We start from the raw sequence: 18,853 nt of genomic DNA, 5'->3' as shown, positions 1-18,853 counted from the left end.
CTTCCACAACAAATTGAACACTTGCAAGCCTTATAACTCCTGACGAGTCCCGTTTTAGTTGGATGAATTATACCTACTATGGCAGAGTGAGCTCTCATAAACGCGACCACTCCTACTCAGATTGACAAACGTGATGCAGAGCTACGTGTGACAGAACGCCGCGCACGAGGCTAAATTTAACTCCGATTGTGTCATGCGTGATGCTGCAATGGCACCGTCTGCGGTGACCGCACATGCCTGATTGAATAACAGCTTTTTTCTTCTACACGGTTGTACCAAAGTAAAACCCATGATTTCTTTGGTTGCAAAGATATAAGCAATATTAGCATTACATTTTTACATTACATTACATTACATTACATAGGCTTTCAGCAAGCGAACGCCTATGCTGACCAAAATGACAGATATTTCACGTCAAAAGCGCATCCTCTGGTTGCCAGGAAACAAGACTCTATAGGGCACAGCTTTTCTGCGCAAATGAAAAAAGAGAGAACAGCTATGGTAGCGAGCATGGTAGGGATCGATACGCATGCATTATGCCATAAAGAATTTTCGCACGCTACCCGCGACTCCTCATTAAGCTATAATTGGACTTTCCTAATCAGGAAGTCCGGAAATGTAGCGAATTCTGTGAAGGACATGCATGGCCACAAGGACGATGGCGATGTATGATTTTTGTTGCAGTTGAAGTTGAAGTTGATTTATTTACCACACAAAGATGTGTTTGAATGATGCTTATGTATGCACAGAAAATTACGTCAACTATCAAACAACATTTAGGGGCTCTGTATCCTTTGTGTCATAGTGGAACATGCCGTTTCTGGAAGATTGGCTATACACGGGCACACACCCAGTGACACACGCTGAGTGGCTAAATAAAAAAATGAAATAAATACAAGAATTGGTAACTATAATTCACCATTTCGTTGACCGATACGTGTGCCCAAAGAAGCCTATGAGCGGCATTATACCTTCAGGTTCTATGTAGGAAGATAGTTTCTTGTTACGCAGAACAGAGGTGGGCAAACCTGGTAAACATACAAGGATTATATAAGCTATCTACTTCACGAGAGGCTTAATGTACCCTTTGTGTCATCATCATCAGCCCATTTATTTATGTCCACTGTAGGACGAACGCCACTCCTTGAGATCTCCAATGGCCCCTGTCTTGCGCTAGCTGATTGTAACTATCGTCTTCAAATTTCCTAACGTTCGCGATAAATAGACGTCACTGCGGATAGCACCTCGCATACGAGCCTTCAGGTTTTGATTGATTTTGGTGCTATTTTGCATATTACTCTGGTTCACGTCAGCTTTTGACTTCTCAGGGGCCCACGTGCAGTTTCTTGAATATAATCACCGCACCGATTGGTCTTTAAATAAAAAAAAACGAGACTTGCCACCAGATACCACAGGGCCTGGCAGGGAGTAACACAACTGTATTCTAACATCATGTCGACACTTTATTGCGCAGAGCACAGACAGAAATATGCCTGTTAAATTGCCGGCGATTGACTTTACATCAAAACGGCCAAACCTTCAGGTAACAGACATAATATTACACAACTGTACAATTTACACTTGATCAATAAAACAATTTGGCAGTGGATAACAAAGGAAAATGGAAACAATTACACCGGAAAGAATTAGAAATATAATTTATTCACGATACAAACACATACACGCGCCCGAACGCACGCACAGTCACACGCGCAAGCACGAATATACGCACACATAGACGCGCACAAACACGTTCACTTGCGCGAACACGCAAATAGGTAAGAAAAAAATCGTAGAGACCATGAAACAGATCATAACCATTAGTTCTCCGTAGTTTGTACTGAGCATAAAAACGATAGGCGTGTACTGCCACTGAAATTGGTAAATTAAAGGAAAAAACTTAAGACATCCACCCCAGCAAAAGGGTAACATGATTTAAAGGGAATGGTAAACGGGTGGTCCATCTTCCGGCCGCATTAACTGCGTAGCTATGAGCACGTTGCTGTCCCACTGATTCGCTGGAGGAATCTGAAAGAAGCCCCGGAGCACCGGGCCTGATATCCTTTGAACGCACGCCCCCACTCTCGAGTTTGCGTATGAAGGTATTTTACTGAATTGTAAGGAGCCTTCATGCAAGCGCTTGCATGCAGGCTCTCGGCTTATTGGTAGATTTGCGGGAAAATTTTCAGAGTTGCGCAACGGGCGGAGCTCTACGGTGGGGGTTACCATTTCCCTGCTATGCCGCGGTCACAAGCCGAATGAAACAAGCTTGTTAACCACTGCAGTGCGAGCTCCTCACCATTCTTCATATGGATGGGGTAGGCGAGGTCCCTAAAGTTTTATTTTTCAGGATCCTCAGGCAAGTTTTAAGGAAAATGGGTCAGTGATAACGGGCTCGTGATGAGCACGACCGTTGAGCTGAGTGGTAGGATATGCACGCTAAAGAAAAATATTTCTGTAAAGTTTCGCTTCTCCTCAGTGGAAACTGAATGTCGAAGACTGGCAGGCTTTACACTTCAGGTATTCTTCGCATTTGAGGGATCTACGCTTTCCCTCATACGACGACTAAAAGTTTGCAGAATTCTAGACTGCACTCAGCTGCATATTCTTGATAGATAATATATAGGGGATGTTGGCGCCTTTAGGCAGTTCCGGCACATGTATTTCACGTAGAACAAACATATGCTAAAAACGAAATAACAAACCGCCCTGAACGAACGAAAGGTGACAAGAACAAAAAATTGAGACAGTTAAGTTACGTAAACGCAATAAAACAGTTCACAACAAAAATAAAAAACAATACTTTGGAGCATGAAGTCATCTAACGTAAACATAGAAATGACAGCTCGCAAAGCAGGTCACATAAAACACGTTAGAACATACAGCAAGCTAATATAAACAAAGGAAAGACAAATAACAACAATCGCGTAAAAGACATTATAATGTAGTGAGCTCACACAAATACACTACATAAGGATACAGTCAGGTCACAGAAATTCACATGCATTCGGTCATATAGAAAGCAGTTCAAACTGCAATAAATGATTTCGAACAATATTGGTCCCTTTCAAAAATCTCTGGAAGGCCACTAGCAATCGCCTTTGTAATATTTGTGTTGGCCATGGGCCTAGGATCTATTTAAAACTCAAGGGCTTGGGCCGATATTTGTAGCGATGCCTTTCGATGCTAATGCCTTTTCGCGCTTTTCGCGCTTGGTCAGTGGTCAAAACGACGGTCCGCTCACGTTATGAACGGCCTCAGCGGCCGTGAGAGGTGGATGATAAGACTAGTATAGAATAAGGGATAAGGCATCGCTACAAAATACCGACCCTGGGTTCTATTGCCATTAGAGCGCGTATCAAACGGTGAATTTCAGTATGATCTCGCAGTCACTCTAGTAATAGATATGTACGTTGCATCCGTGCAACAAGAAATTCATTGTGGTCTATCAGGGTGACAAATGTTTTGTACAAAATGTTTTGTAAACGCACTACCAAGGCTCAAGCTGTTAACTAGTCTTTCAATAGAACTGCTGATATCCAATGTAGTGTGGTATAAATGTTTGGCTACTGTCAATGGCAAATAACAATGAACATTTTGAATTTTAATCAAATCGTGCACCTCTGCAAGCACAGTCCTTTAAATATGGCGCAACTCGCCTTGTGATGGAGGAAGTATTAGTGTTACGTTTTCCTGATGCGCTTGGCGTGCCGCCTCATCAGCTGCAGCATTTCACTTGTCGCACCTTGTTGCTTTATGTGAAGGTGCTTCATGCTCTGTAGTTATGCCCATTGCTTACCTACCACAATTACCACGGGGTCATTTGCTAATCCTTATTGATTGAGAAAGACAAAACTTTATTTTGAGGGGGGCATGTGCAAGAATTTGTCGCTCACTCGCATTCACGTTCTCGGTGCACTATGCAAATAATAGCTTGCACATTGCCTTGGAAAGGGAAAAGGCTTCTTAAGTGTTTAAATGTTAGAAAGCGCCAGGGTAAATTATGGAAACAGCCCTTCAGAAAGTAAACCATACCGAAGTTCCTAAGAAGGGGATTATTCTTGCTTCTATCCTTTGAAGTATGTTTATCTTTACCACCGCATGCCACCAACTGTTTTAAACGCCGTAAAACCGAATGCGGAACACTTGGTCACGGAAAACTGAAGACTGTGCAAGCGCTTTTTGAAGCCCTTTTTACTAGAGTAGCCTTGACAAAACCTAGTTTTAAATTTTGCTCATTTTGTTGAACGACGCCTAATACCGTCTCTTAGCTTACGCACAAATCTTAATCAAGGAGGTCCAGTTTAGTGTCTCGTTGCAAAATTGCATAAAGTACATCGCGACGTCAAGTTATGCAAAATACTTTTTCAGTGCACGTGCGCCTGCCCCGCTTGGAAGGTTTTCTGAGGACGAAGGAAAACGTAGCGATGTTAGCAAATCGTACAGAGGGCGCGCGGAAAATAAATGCGATAGACTGTAAAAGGTTGGACATCTAGCGGCGTGCAATGAAACTTCGTACTAGTGTAGTAAATGCGTGGCTCCGTGGAGGGCGCTGCCCGCGGTTATGCAGCAGAAGGAATTCGCTCAGTGAGACGCGTAGGTAGCGTACACCTTCCAGAAGAGCTTGGATTTGAAGCGGACGGCAGCATCAACCGGTCAGCAGTCGAGATAAGCAGGAGACGTTTGGAGTATTGGAGTGTGGGCGGAAAAAAACCATGGAAGAGATTGATACGACCGTAGGTAGAGAAGTAGATAGAGAAGTTTTAAGGAAGACAAAGGTCAAGGAGGTGCATACAAAAATGCTAGAATGAAAACCATGTATAGCAGACCCGAGTATAATTCAAGCAAGCTAGGTGACGGTTAGTCACTGCCCCGTTGCAAAGGAGATGCCAATAACTCATCATCAGCTGGGTTGCCTGGGCTTCTGTGAGTTTAATTCGGGGGTTTTACGTGCCAAAATCACGATTTCATTTTGAGGCACGTAACACCACGCTTTCATTAGCCGCTACCACCGCGGCGGGTGGCTTTCCGTGAGAGTATTACATTAAAGTCTATCTATATGCTATAATTATGCGGGCACCTTCGCTTTCGAGTAAAACTCGATAACTGCCGATTTGTGCACTGCAAATAAATTTTATTAAACTAGGGTTGAACCCGGCTTCTCCCGGGAATTTGTCTTCGCGTAAGGGATAATGATAAATGCATGTGTCACCAAACTATTGAACGCTTCCCACCTTTTCTCCGCAGGTTGTCAATATATTTATGTCATGAATATGTAATGTGCTCGGTTTTTGCTTATCTCTCAAGCCAAAATCGGCATATGCAAAGCTTTAATACATTCAGCGCCGCCCTGCCTTAAGTGAACGAAAGATTGTTAAGTTTTAGTAGCCGCGTTTCCTTCAATACGAATGGATTTTAGTTGAATTCTGGAGTTTTAGGTGCCAAAACCACGATATGATTAGGAGGCACGCCGTAGTCGGGGACTCCGCAATAATTTTGACCACTAACGTGGCCCCAATGCACCGGATACGGGCGTTTTTGCATTTCTCCCCCATCGACATGCGCCCGCCGTGGCCGGGATTCGATCCCGCGACCTCGGGCGTAGCAGCGCAACACCATAGCCGCTAAGCCACCGTAACGGGTCTACTTCAATACAACAATGGGCATTGCATCGCATTTCCTGCACGTCGCATACGTGTAAATGGTCGCAATGTGCTGGGAAGCGAATTAAAGGAGCTCTGACGTTTTTCTGCATTGTGAACGGAAGCTTTGACGTTGAGAGCTTGTTTAGTAAGCACTTTTCATTCTGACAAGAGTGTAAGATTCAGCTAGTTGGTATGCCATGGATGTTGTTGCAAGAGCGTATATTCCGAACCAATAAAACGGTCAATAAAACGGCGAAGAAGCAGAAGCGCGACATGACTAGGATGGGCATAGAAATGCTCTCAAGTCATACACTATTAACGTACGTAAACAATCGCTTCTAAAATAATAAAGAAGCATCCAATCTTCAACGTAGCATGTTCTTGTGTACTACATTTCTTGGACTTTTTTCCGTCGTTAGAATTGTGCAGGTAACAATCTAAAGAAGGGATCACCAAACCCGTTTTTTTTTTGGTAGTGTGTTTTTATGTATTAATAAATTAGTAAATTTGAAAAAACTGAGGCTGTCACAGTGGTTTGTGAGAAGCTCTTCTTGCCATTGCATGTACGTGGGAGTAACTTCGCTTGTTTCAATGGAAGGTTTGTGTCCAAAACGAGACCACCGCGTAAAATCCGGAACTTTGGGTTGATGGGCAACAAGACGCCCGATTTCTTCCAGTATTTCTTTCCGCCAAACAAAACTCGCGATTTCTCCTCAATTTTCCTCTTTGAAAATAACACTCAATTTTTACCCCTCCCCCCAGCTCCCCCCGGCCTAATGTGAAGAAATGTAAAACCTGAAAACGAAACACCCTATAATCTATCCAAGATCTTTCATAGACAACACTGGGCGTAAAAATTATTGTCACCAGGCGTTCTGAGAAAAACTAAAACATATTTTCAGGGCCCTATCGCGTAACCGGAAACTGAAGACCGCAGTTCAGATAAAAGTGTAGAATAATTATATGCCAACGTAAATCAGCGGATATTTTGTGAGGACGTGCGCGGGTTTGGCGCCTCTTCAGTGCGTTAAAGCGGTTGCCCACGAGGAAGAGGAGTAAGGGTGTTTCATGCTGCAGGTTACCGAGCCTTCCAAAATTTGCTGGAAATTGCTCAGAGTGAACACCACCTATCAACCGCGATACGGTCTGAAACACTTCGCAGTCCAAGTAGCAACACCTGGTATAAAAATTTAGACCAATAAAGGCTCCCCGTTGCATTGATTTTTTTCCTCGGGCTATGTACAACTTTTTGACGCACAAACCTACAAATTGATTCTCTAAGCAGCTTTGCGCCCCACCCCCTTCCCCTTTTTAACCTAAGGGTATAGCAACTTGGTTGAAAGAAAGTAGTATCGAAGAAGCCTCCGTAACGAAACAAAGGACAGGAAAAGGGTCAGTGCTGCTCGTAATGAAAACAAAAGCACATGACGTTGGCGGTCATTGCGATGGAGAAAATAATTATCAATTTGTGGCGACCGCCACATTCAAAACCGTCATCCCGACTGATTCGCGGCTCCAAAATATGGGTCCTATTTTTCGCAGAGTACTCGCTTCCATTTCGAGCGGCGTCCTGCGCAAATTGACGAAGTCACCACCTGTTGGCACTCACGTTCGATTCGATTGTCTATTTCTCTCACAACGGTATTCAATGTTCGCAAACATTTGCTGCAGCTTCATAGAGGAATCGGTTGTGCTATGCTTTCAGGCGCGGTATGACGGATGCAAATAATTCAAAGCGTAGGAACATCTTCTGCGGCTACCAGATGATGATTTTATTCTAAGCGTCTCGTCTCTCCTAAGCATCCATCTTTACCGCAGAGAGAGGCATACGCCTATATTCTGTCCTAATTAATTTCTGATAATATAAACAACACCGCTCAGCCACTCAATAATTACTGCTGATGCCTTAAAAGTGGTGTTCGCCTCGGAGCTCAGATTTTTTTATCAGCGAACTTTTGAGTCTACCCAATGTAACGTACAGTCAGTGGCTAGAAGAGGATAAGTACTGTGAGCACCCACATAAACCCGCAATCCTCATCTTTATGTATAACCATCACCATCGTTTCTCACTGTCATCTTTGGCGCGCAGCTTCTTTTGTAATAAAGCTTCGGTTCAGCATTTGGTTCGCAAATGGTAGAGATTTTCTATGATCCACTTGGCCTCCACTCATCCCCTTCACTTCCTCAGAGCTGCATTCGGGAGGCCGCTTGCAAAAAGTGCCAAACGATGTGCTGTCAAAAGAGCCAATAGCATATACCAGCCTGGAGTCGCCCCGACCTGCAGGACAGTCAACCACCATCAGGTCGTTTTTCAGATGCTGGCTGGGCTTCTCGGCATGGCGGCAAACGTTGGTTGGAAAAAAGCGAATAAGTGCACTCATTGAACCATTTGACGGTGCTTTGAACTTTCACAACGTTCCGTAACGTCATCGAAGACGCCAAGACATTGTATTTGAACCATAAGCAGGGCTTCTGCGACTGGCCTTCTTTAAAGAAGCATCTTAGGGTGATTTTTGGCTCGCCAACTGCTACAGCCAACATCATCTGTATTGGTACATTTTAACTGTAGCTTTCGAGCGCTCTGCAGCAGTCGTGGGGGTGGTTAACATTCGTGCTCGAAACACGTTCGCCTGGTTCCTTCATAGCGCTGCGCACTACACCTCGGAGAGATCAGAGCAGGGGCCGTATTCTGTAACGCTTCGGTTTTCGACGTGCAGCGATTGGTCGCCGCCTGGGTGACGCCATCGCCTCAGGGCGCGAACGCATTTTTTGCTGACGTCACGCACATGTCAATCACGCGGAAACCGAATTTGTCGTCTGCTCCGAAGCGAAGCCGCGCGCGCTGCTTCGGTCTGATCCGAAGCGCGGTGTGCCATGTGCAGAGCCTGTGCGTGCCGTGTGCACGGGCGAGATCGCGGCACCCGGAGCAAAATGACGGCGTGTGCGGTGCCTGTGGCGCCTGTTATCGTGCTTTTAGCGAGCCTCCGTGATAGACAGCGACAACCTCGACGTCGACAAGACGCCTTTGAGATGACAGACGAGGGATTCAGGCGACAATTCAGATTCTCAAAAGAGACAACGCTCCGACTGTGCGAGGAACTTGAGTGGTCACACCTTTCAGCGGCAAGCGCGATGGATAGGCGACAGAATTTCGATCACGTGAATACTTTGAGTGTTTTGGGAGCAACTAAACGCGGGGCTCGGTTGTGATTTCTTTTTACGTTTCAATGTCGAAGTGCCTCCACATTGGTGCAATGTTGTAGCGTAGTAAGAAGCAGCCAAATATTCCAGATGTGTCGGTGCCTCGATGCCCTTCAATACATCCGTTTACACCACACGACATGTCTGACACCGCCTTTATCAGTATGTAGTGTTGAGCCCCAAAGTTTGATTGTAGCTATACTTCAGGGGATGATTGCAAACCTGGGACTCGGCCCTTCAAGCAAGCGCATGCGTCTAGTTATCTAAGTTCCGGGAAAATTTGTTTATCTCACTGAGTCAGGTCATTTTAATGAACGGCCCAGGAACCTAGAGCTTCAATACCATACAGCTTAAATTTGTCGAAGATGCTCCGAAGTGTCTCTTGTTCAAATGTGATTCATGTCCTAACTGATAAATACATTTTGTTTGAAAAGACTGAATTTTCTTTAACCTTTGATGCATGTTCAGTTGAAGCCCTGAGCGGACGCTCCAGAGCGTCCACTTAGAGCGTCCGTTTAGGTTGGCTCAGAAACAAGGAGGCACCCGGTTTCTCGCGTGTTTCATGTCCCACATTTCTGGGGAGTGTGAGGTGTTCATAGCAAAACAAACAAACAAACAAAAACAACGATCAGCACCAGGTGCGGCTATCTTTATTTTGTTGTCTTCCATATTTTGACGATGGTTTGATTTCCATGATGGCCAAGCTGTCCGGACGACGTGACGGATTGAGTGTTTGCTTTTGTCCATGATTCTGTGATGAAATAAGGAATAAAGACACCATTTTCGCCGTTTTCTGTGAAAAAAAATAAGAAAACCGTATCTTTGTAACGTTGTGATCAAACTTTACAAGCAATTAGGGTTGCGAAGAAAAATAAAAAATGCATACCCAGTGCCGTATTATTCTTTACGTATACAAAAAAGCGATGCACAAAACGCACTAAGTACAAACGTGGACGATACCACTTCAGACCTCTAGCGAAACCCAAATTATACCAGCGCTGTTATAGTGTTAATGCGTGGCGGTGTAAAGGTACTTGGCATCGAAATTAAAGATAGTTATCTATAGAAAAGACGGCTATTTTATTATCAAACTACCGAAAATATGGATATTGTAGAAAACTTACATTTCTTCTTGAGAAGAGTGGCGTAGTCGATTGCGCTGAGGCCGTAGCCATAGTTGAGGCCATAGGGGGCGAGACCATAGCCAAGTCCGTAGGCATAAGTTCCCAGTGGGTAGCCGACTCCATAGCCGATGCCGTATCCAAAAGTCGGAACGTGCTTCACGGTCGTGACGGCGGGAACGGTGTGAACAGCGGCGACGGTCGGCACATAAGTGGACACCTTGGACACGGTTGCCGCGGGAACGGCCGGAATGGTGTGATAGGTGCCAACCCTGGTCACCTTACCAAGGGCTGGAGCATGGACGGTTGCTAGGGCCGCAGGTGCCACCACGTGGGAGTACACGTGGTCCACGGTGTAGGAGGGAGCTACGTAGTGATAGGGCACGTAGACGCCAAAAGCACTGCCGGCCAGGGCGAGTACAAGGTACAACTGTCGAAAGAAATAGAAAAGAGTTTCTTCAGATCAATAAAGTTCCTAAATAGAACACCCCATGGAAACTTAATAGTGATAACACTACGTTAACAGAGGCGATAAACAAGCTTTCGGCGTTTTTGGAGAGCTCCAAGTGAAATCAAAGCGTTTGTGGTGAGCCCCTCGAATCAAAGCGGAAGAACGGATGTAGGTTTGTATGTGAGCGAGCAGCCGCATTCATACTGGCTGTCGTGCAAGGCTGCTTATGAAAGGTGGAAGGAAGCTGTTCAGCCGTCTATCGAGAGGTGTTGACTAGCGTAGTCTTTTCCCGCCGTGTTCTAACAACGTTTTATTGAGATGTCAACGCGTATCATAATCTTAATTACAAAGTACTCGCAGTTCAAGCGAATCGTAGCCGGTCGAACAAAGACAAGGGACAAGACACTGTTCAGCAGCGTTTTGGAGGCTGAAGAGGTCAATGCCACAACAGGAGCGCTATCGAAAGCTCGCGAAGGCAGCCTATGAATGCCGGGAGTTATTATTGTTATTGGAATGTTATTTATTTACACTTACGTTGAAATAAATAACACAGAGGATACGAGGCAAAAAAATCTCTGCGTCATTGGCTTGTACTGACGGATGCGCTTTCCTATATATATATATATATATATATATATATATATATATATATATATACTTTCGGACTGAAGCCGGGGACGTTCTACCTATTAGAGTAAGATTGTGTACCCCTCGGTACATTTCGTAGCTGCAAGCAGGCTCTACATTTTCAATAACTCTGCCAAGCTTAGTTATGTATGAATCTTATGAAGTGCTCACGTTGCCGCAGCATATATAAGATGGTCGCTGTTTAAGTTCTAATGCTGTGAACAGTGAATTTGTCCGCAAACGCCGATAGCGGAATGTAGACCACAAGAAGTAAGGTACAATCGTGATTGCAGACGCGATTGAGATAAGCGAGATGTTGAACAAAGGGCTTATTTCTCATATATTACAACTGCTGGCTCAGGAACATAAAGCAGAGATCATATATATATATATATATATATATATATATATTAAATTTTGACTTCGGTTTGTATACAACGAAGCACTAATGTGTAATAATATGCTCAGAACTAACCTTGAGATCTAGACTCAAGTAACGGGAGAACATGAACCGGAGGAGCGATACTATTTGTGCAGCTTTCTCGAGATTATAATCCGCCGTACGTGACTGTAACAAAATATACCCGGCAAAATAAACTTCATAATGAAGGCGTTTGCGTGGTGCTGATGGAACGGAAGAAACTGCAGATTCCACTGCACTAAACCCAGCACCTAAAGGCTGCTCACGCTACATTTAGTGTTATAGAAACAGTGGGCCTGATGAGCAATCCAACTTACCGAAATCATGGTTGTGGGTTGGAAGGTGCTCTGCAGCAGGAGCCTTGCAACTGCGGACGAGTTCTGCCGCTTCGCTTGGATCCTTTTATAGCCGAATCAGGAGCATGATCATGTACACCTCGTACCATTCGATTTTACCTGCAGTACCATTGCGCACCCCCCCCCCCCCCCCCTGCGCTCTTCTCTTCACCGCAACCCGGCCATTGCACTGCAACCACTCCCTCCTTTACTACAAAGTTTTGTCACTGCAAGCCCGCGGCTTGCTACTTCCTTTTCTTTCTGATTTCAGTGAAGACTGAGCAAATCGATACACGAGCTAAAAGCGCTATGCAAAAAGGTGACGGGGTCCGGTTTCCGAACTCGTCCAGCGGTATATACCATGGCCGCAGGACTGCGACGACACGAGACCGGAGTTCAAGGTCTCAAGAAACCAGCCTCCAACGCGGCTGGTTTCCCGACGGGCTCGAGAAGAGCGTTTCAGTTTGAAATCACAAGTCTAGCCCGTCTGCTGTGGACCAACCGGCTCACCACTTTTACCGCATCATCTCGCAAAGTCATCAAAAGCGTCAACAGCAACAACAACAACAATAAGAGCCCGCTACCGCGACAAGATTGCGCGACCGACGAGAAGTCATTCGCGGACGAAGCGAGAACTCAGTGACCCTGAGCGTTGGCTGGACGGACGGGTACTCTTTGTATATTGCCAGCCACGTCTCTGCGGCGAGATAGGAGAGAAAGTAAAAGTTGGGCTTGGCGAGAAACGACCGCCGCCTCCCGGACATCGTTCCCGGTTTTCTGTGTTGCTTTTATTTAGAGCGTACGTGCACGTGGAGCTAAAAGGAAAAACAGAGAGAAGGCGACATGCAGGAATCTTTCGGCGGGTTTCTGTGCGTTCACTGCAGCCACCGTCGCGTAAAAGAAAGCAGGGAATTGAGAGAAGTGGCACAGGTCAGATTGGGCAGACCTGCGCAGAGATTTGGCAGGAATAGAATACAGTTAGCAGGCTTATATTCTTAGAAAAAGAAGAAGATCTCGTCAGTTATTCACCAGAAGCCAGTAACTGCTAAAGAGTAATTTACTAAAATTCTAATAAGAGCAGGTGGTAAAGTTAGTACCCCGCAAATAGCTTACAAACAATAGATATCGGTAGCATTATATTACCCCTTCATCTCCACGCCTTGCCAGACAGGTGTTAAACCTCGACGGTTTATTTAGCAGGCCACTCGCTGAAGAGAATCACGCTGGCCATGATGACGAATATACAGGGTGTCCCGGCTATCAATCACGCAGCACGATTTAAAAAAAAGAGGAACGGCGTTACGCGAGGCTAACCTAGTACGTATTGTTTCCAGTACAGTTGAGTAACCGCCAGTAATTTTTTCGTTACACAACACGACACGTATCTATATAAGAACTGCCTTGTGAGCATACGCATATAGCCATAACCTCTAGGAGCACAAGTTGTACTGGTGCGCACCTATGTAACGATTAACAAAGTTACGAAGCTCCAGTTGTATAACGTACTGTCTGTACATGTATGTGCCACACAACACAGCACATAAATATTGTTCGAACCCCATAATAGAAAATAGTTTACCTAAACACCGCATTAACATCGCCACCATTCGGCAGCAAAGATCACAGGTGACTGTGGTAATTATATCTTACTAACTGGTCTCTGAAACCTGCTAACTGCTTACTAAGGGCAGCACTTAACGTAAGTCTGAATTATCGGAAGTAGTAAACACCTAGTCCAGTGGTAGTAATGTGTGGTCATTTGAGTGACTACACCCGTTACTACCGTTTTGCTACCTCTTTTTCTAGGAGTTGATCGATTCGCGAAATTCGGCAGTTGTGGGTCGCAGAATTCACTAGCAGAGAAAGAATGGTAAACGTTCAAAGACTCCTCGCCCCTAATGTCTCGGTCACTTTACTTAGCGTTGAGCGCTTACATGACGTGTTCAGCAACTTTGACGCCCTGGTGTTGAGCTTTAGTCTTAGATATGACCGAAATTTCATGTTTAAGTAAACGAAACACACGATAAATACACAATTATTTGGATGCTGTATCTCTGTGAATAAATCTGCTGTTGTTTGACAAAAAGGTTATTATTTATTTATTTATTTATTTATTTATTTATTTATTTATTTATTTATTTATTTATTTATTTATTTCAACATACTGTCAACTCGATGGGGGTTATTGCAGGAGTGGGTGAACAATTTTGACACGTATATGCACATTTGTAATCCTGGCTTAAGAAAATACCAGATAGGTGGGAACAGAGACGCAAATAATATCAATAAGTAAAATAGAGGACCGACTTCTCGGCAAGCTCAACAAATCCAGAAAACATTTTTTGCGTGGTGACACACGGGTTCAGTTCATTCCGTTCTTGCACAGCTTGTGGGAAGTTGGAAAACAAAAACGCGGTATTATTGAAGGAAAACTTCTAGTCTATGTGGGTGCATCTGTCGAGTCTGGCGAGTGGACTTAAGGTTTATATATAATGTCTGAGTAGTTTAGCTTAAATGAGTAGTGAAGTAGCATATTATTGTACAGTAGCATACATTAGCATAGCATAGCAAGCATAGATTAGCAAGTAGCATAGATTATTGTAAATGTGGAATAAATGCATTTTTATTTGTAAAGTTGTCAATAAAGCCGAGGCTAAAATACTGTGATAATAAATTTTCCAATTTTCGTGTTACCGCAAAGAAATAAGCCTTAAAATTATGCAAAGGTACTTGCGGGATCAATTTAAACGAGGTAACAGTACAGCCAGGACAGAAACTCTTGTAGTGATTTTAAACAGCAGATGTGAGTGTTCATAACTAACGTAACCGATAACTAACGTAACTGGCAATGTGACGGGCTGACATCAGCCCTACGAGTATTTTGGTGAACTTGAACAGCACTCTTGACTCTTAATTATAAGTACACTGATATAAAGTGTTAGAAATAAAGTGACGCACCTTAGCATTTTATAATTTACATCGGTCATTACAACTAGCGCCAGTAATTGTTTATCGAAGATATCACTTCATATTCGCTACGCTGCTAAGAAGTGTTCGGTGTTCGCTAAAGCAACTGGTATGCACTGTTATTTTTCAAGTGCTGTGTGAGGTACTGCTTGCTCTCCACCTCAGCCCGTCATGACGTTATACAGTAGTCAAAATCTGGGAAGTGCCTGAAACTTTTACATTTATTCTACCGTTTGTTTGAAATCTGGCAGATTATTTATTTATTTCAAATACCTTACAGGCCCATAGTGCATTGTGTAAGGGGGGCGTCAAATAACAACAGTGCATACACAACCAGATGAAAAATAAAACAAAGTGCAATGCATGGTAAGTAAAATTTGAGCACATAATCGCAGTAACGAAGAGTATACCAAGCAATGCGGAAATAACAAGAAGAAATATGGTACATAGGTTGAATCACACGATAAAATAAAAAAAATGACCTTTGAGACTGAGGTTTATTATTATTGAAATATTGTACTGCCGGTGACCGGGGGATAAATTTGAGCTGCAGTCAGTGATGCAGTAATCCTGATGTTTTCTTGATTAATTGTATTTCCTCTAACATTTAGAGGAAATACAACATAACATTTATGCCCGTGCTAGAATCAATTATTTTGACTGGAAAACTAAGCGCGAATTATTTGCAGAAAGACACAGAAGAGACGAGGACAAGTGCGTCTGCTTCATGTGTCTTAGTGCAATGTCCTCGTGTTTAGTTTTCCCTTACGTGTTACACCAACTACCCGAACTGTTAGTCCTTCTGTAGAAGGAATAAATTATGACTTTCAAAGGTATAAAAGAACGATTCATCGATTGAAGACAAGAATATTAGGACATAAAATATCACTACACTTTATTTCTTGGAAATTGGAAGACATTCTGGCAGTTGGGACTTCGTCTTGGTATAATGTCTTAACAACGGTTCAACGACGACGGCTATGTCATCTTCTCCGGTCTCAATCACCTCTGGAATAAGATAAAGGTGGAAGAGTTAAAGCACATGTGCACTGCGCAATCCTAAATTCCACACTACCGGGACTAGTTCACGTTGAAAGTCTCTACATATTATTTTAATAATAAACTACATTTCTTGTGCTCTCCTAATGCCACAGCTGTTAAACTTATGATAAGATGCAGCACTTAGCAAGATTGATAATAAATTCAAAGCGTCACTCTCCGATCTGAAAAATAAGTACGGCCAGCTTTCATGCAAGAAGAAAGGTGCTTGCATAAATTGGCGTATACTCACACTTCTTATGAATCTTGGCAGTGTAACCAAAGGCGTCGAGCCCGTATCCGTAGTTAGGGCCATAGACGGGAAGACCCTGCGTGTACCCCAGGGCTCCGACTCCGTACCCGTAGGCTGGGACATGTGCCACAGCGGAGACTGGAGAGTGCGCCACGGTGGAGACCACGGGTCTCGTGTGGACGGTGTGCTCCTCGCTCACGTGGAATGGGTCGGATTTGGTCACCCGGGTCACACCAGTGGCCGCATGGTGTACGGTGGCTACAGCAGGGGCAGCGTGAACGGCGGAACCATAGACACCGGTGACGACTGGCGCGGGCCTGTACGCGGTCAGCTTGGTCACGGCTGGCAATCCATGGACAGCACTGGCAACAGCCGGGCCGGCGGCCAGGACAGGGGAACTCTGGTAAACTCTGGTAACGGCTGGGGAGGTGTGGTACGCGGCCAGAGTAGGAGCGGTCTGGTAGGTGACTCCTGTCAGCTTAGATACCCCGGCGACGGCTGGAACGGCGTGAACAGCGGTAGCTACCGCTGGGGCGGCAGCAGAAACGAATGGAGCGCTGTTGTAGATCCTGGACACCGCCGGCGCTACTCCGTAAGTCGTGCCCAGGTTGGTAACGCCTGAGACCGCTGGCACGGCTGATGTGTACAGATGACCGGTGTGGTACTGGCGGGTGATAACTGGTGCCGAGCGGTAGGTGGCGAAAGCTGGAGTGGCCGCGACGGTGGCGACGGCTGGGGCAGCATGGTAAGTGTTAAGCTTGGTGACTCTAGAGACAGAGGCCAGAGCTGGAGCGGCAGCAACGACTGGGGCGGAGCGATAGACACCGGTGACGGATGGTGCTGCGGCTACTCTGGTCACAGTAGAGAAGGAAGCTGGGACGGCGTGGACCGCGGTTGCCACCGACGGTGCGTGTGCCAAGACCGTGGCGGGTGCTGCCTGGTAATAGCGGGTGACGGCCGGCGAAGCGCGGTACGTAGCAGCGTAGGAAGGCACAGCAGCCACGGCAGCTTTCACTACGGGAGTAGCGTGGTAAGCTTGAAAACTGGTCACTGCGGGAACTGCAGCGGCTGTGCGGTAGGTGGCCAGTGCCACGGGGGCAGCGTGGTACGTCGACGCAACGTGGGCGGAAGGAGCAGAAACGACGGCTGGAGCAGAGGGTAGTGGGTACGCGCCGTACGCTGAGCCGTATCCGTAACTCACCCGGAGGTCTCTGTACGGCGCATAGCCGGCAATGGCGCTTGTAACCAGAGCCAAGACCAGGGAAACTTGAAGCTGCAAGGTCGAGGATAAATAGATTCACAGACTCGAATTTAAATTCCGAAGTGAAACGAGCAAACGTAGTAACGAAACACCCTTCTCGACGGAAGAAGCAGATCTTTAATGTAGATGATGATGTCTCCCGCCTACGCACAATCTTTTACCTTCGCCTTTGTTGGACGGAATTCCTCCGCCGAGGGTAAAAACTAGATGTACTCGTACAACAAACGATATACATGCAGCATAGCAACCAGCACTCAGTTCTTTTACGGTGTTGAGTCATGCGTTGGCTGCTTGAAAAGTTGGCTTTTCCATAATGTCCTGTGAAATCCATGGCTATGATTGTTTTCTCAATGGTATTTTTTATATGCCGAAGCCTACATGATGTATCAACTATGGTATAACCTGGCTTTCAGGGACTCTCAGCAGAAGGTTGCTTTTTACAGTATAGTTCAGGTCTCTTCTCATCTATAATTAGCTTCGGTGTAATGCGTTCACGCTCAGGAAATGTTAGAGCAGGATCATTTGGGCAGCGCATAGTGCACTTCGACTACAGTAAACGTGCAAATGGCTCCTTAACGAAACCATTTTTGAAATGCAGCGTATCAGTTATAACTTGACGGCGAATCACTTATACGGAAATAAATATCAAACAGTTGAATTGCCGATACTGCTCAGGTTGCAGTAAAAGTAGCTCAAATGAAAAGTTGTAATGCTCACTTCCTGTTTAATTAAATCCTGATGCTCTTTAGGCGCTAAAAATGAAATCACATGAATCATGTCTGTTTCACATCTGCCTTACACGAACCTCATCAAAACAGCAAGCGAAACGTTTAGTTGTGATTCAGAATGTAACCGGGTGTACAAATGCTAGTGCTCGAAGGACAAGCACTTAGGTGCCTGTTCCTAAATCAAAGTCTTTCACCTTGCAAACGTACCCTATTATATTGAAATAACGAGGGAAATCAAAGAAATGTATCCAAACGCGCCTGAAATATCACATGCTATAGATATGTCTCATGTATACATCTTTCTACATGCCGTTTGCTGCGCAAACCTTGTCGACGTTCTGACATCGCGAGCTGAGGACTAAAGAGCGAGTTCACTGGGGACGACCTAAAGCGTTGATCCTGATACTTACTGCGACCATGGCTGGTTGTGGTGTCTGTAGTGTGCAGGTAAGCCGCTACTGCTGTTCGACACGCTTTCGGTTCTTTATATAGAGCAGATGTTTTCATCCAAAAGGGTGGCTTCGATGAGGAGGCGCGTGGGGGGGAGGGGGGGGCAAGTTGAAAATTCTCCTCCGATGCAAATAGCGAGCTACTATAAGTATAAAAACACAAATGAGGCACCCGAATACGTGAGACAGGATTGCTTACGCTTCATCGGACGGTGCTGACGACGTCCTGGAAAAGGGATCGACGGCAAAGCGTTACCACAAGAGAATATATTTGGCAGCGGAGACGTGTTCTTTCCTCCTCGCTGTTGAAAGCCAAGAAGCGAAGCAGCGCAGCATTTTCTTGAGCTAAGCAGAGA

General features: G+C 45.1%; 1 protein-coding gene across 1 annotated transcript; it reads right to left on the bottom strand.

Annotated features, from left to right (window-relative positions):
* Nucleotides 1–15,644: 15,644 nt before the first annotated feature.
* LOC119444869 (uncharacterized) lies at nt 15,645–18,582 on the bottom strand. The gene is made up of 3 exons (XM_049663701.1): nt 18,459–18,582; nt 16,060–17,332; nt 15,645–15,776 (listed from the first exon to the last, which is right to left on the bottom strand). Coding segments are annotated over exons 1-3 (1,284 nt in total). The 5' UTR covers nt 18,468–18,582; the 3' UTR covers nt 15,645–15,774.
* Nucleotides 18,583–18,853: the final 271 nt, after the last annotated feature.

The sequence above is a fragment of the Dermacentor silvarum genome, chromosome 3, assembly GCF_013339745.2.
Source record: "Dermacentor silvarum isolate Dsil-2018 chromosome 3, BIME_Dsil_1.4, whole genome shotgun sequence".
Lineage (NCBI taxonomy): Eukaryota > Metazoa > Arthropoda > Arachnida > Ixodida > Ixodidae > Dermacentor > Dermacentor silvarum.
This window is presented reverse-complemented; position numbering and strand designations above follow the sequence as displayed.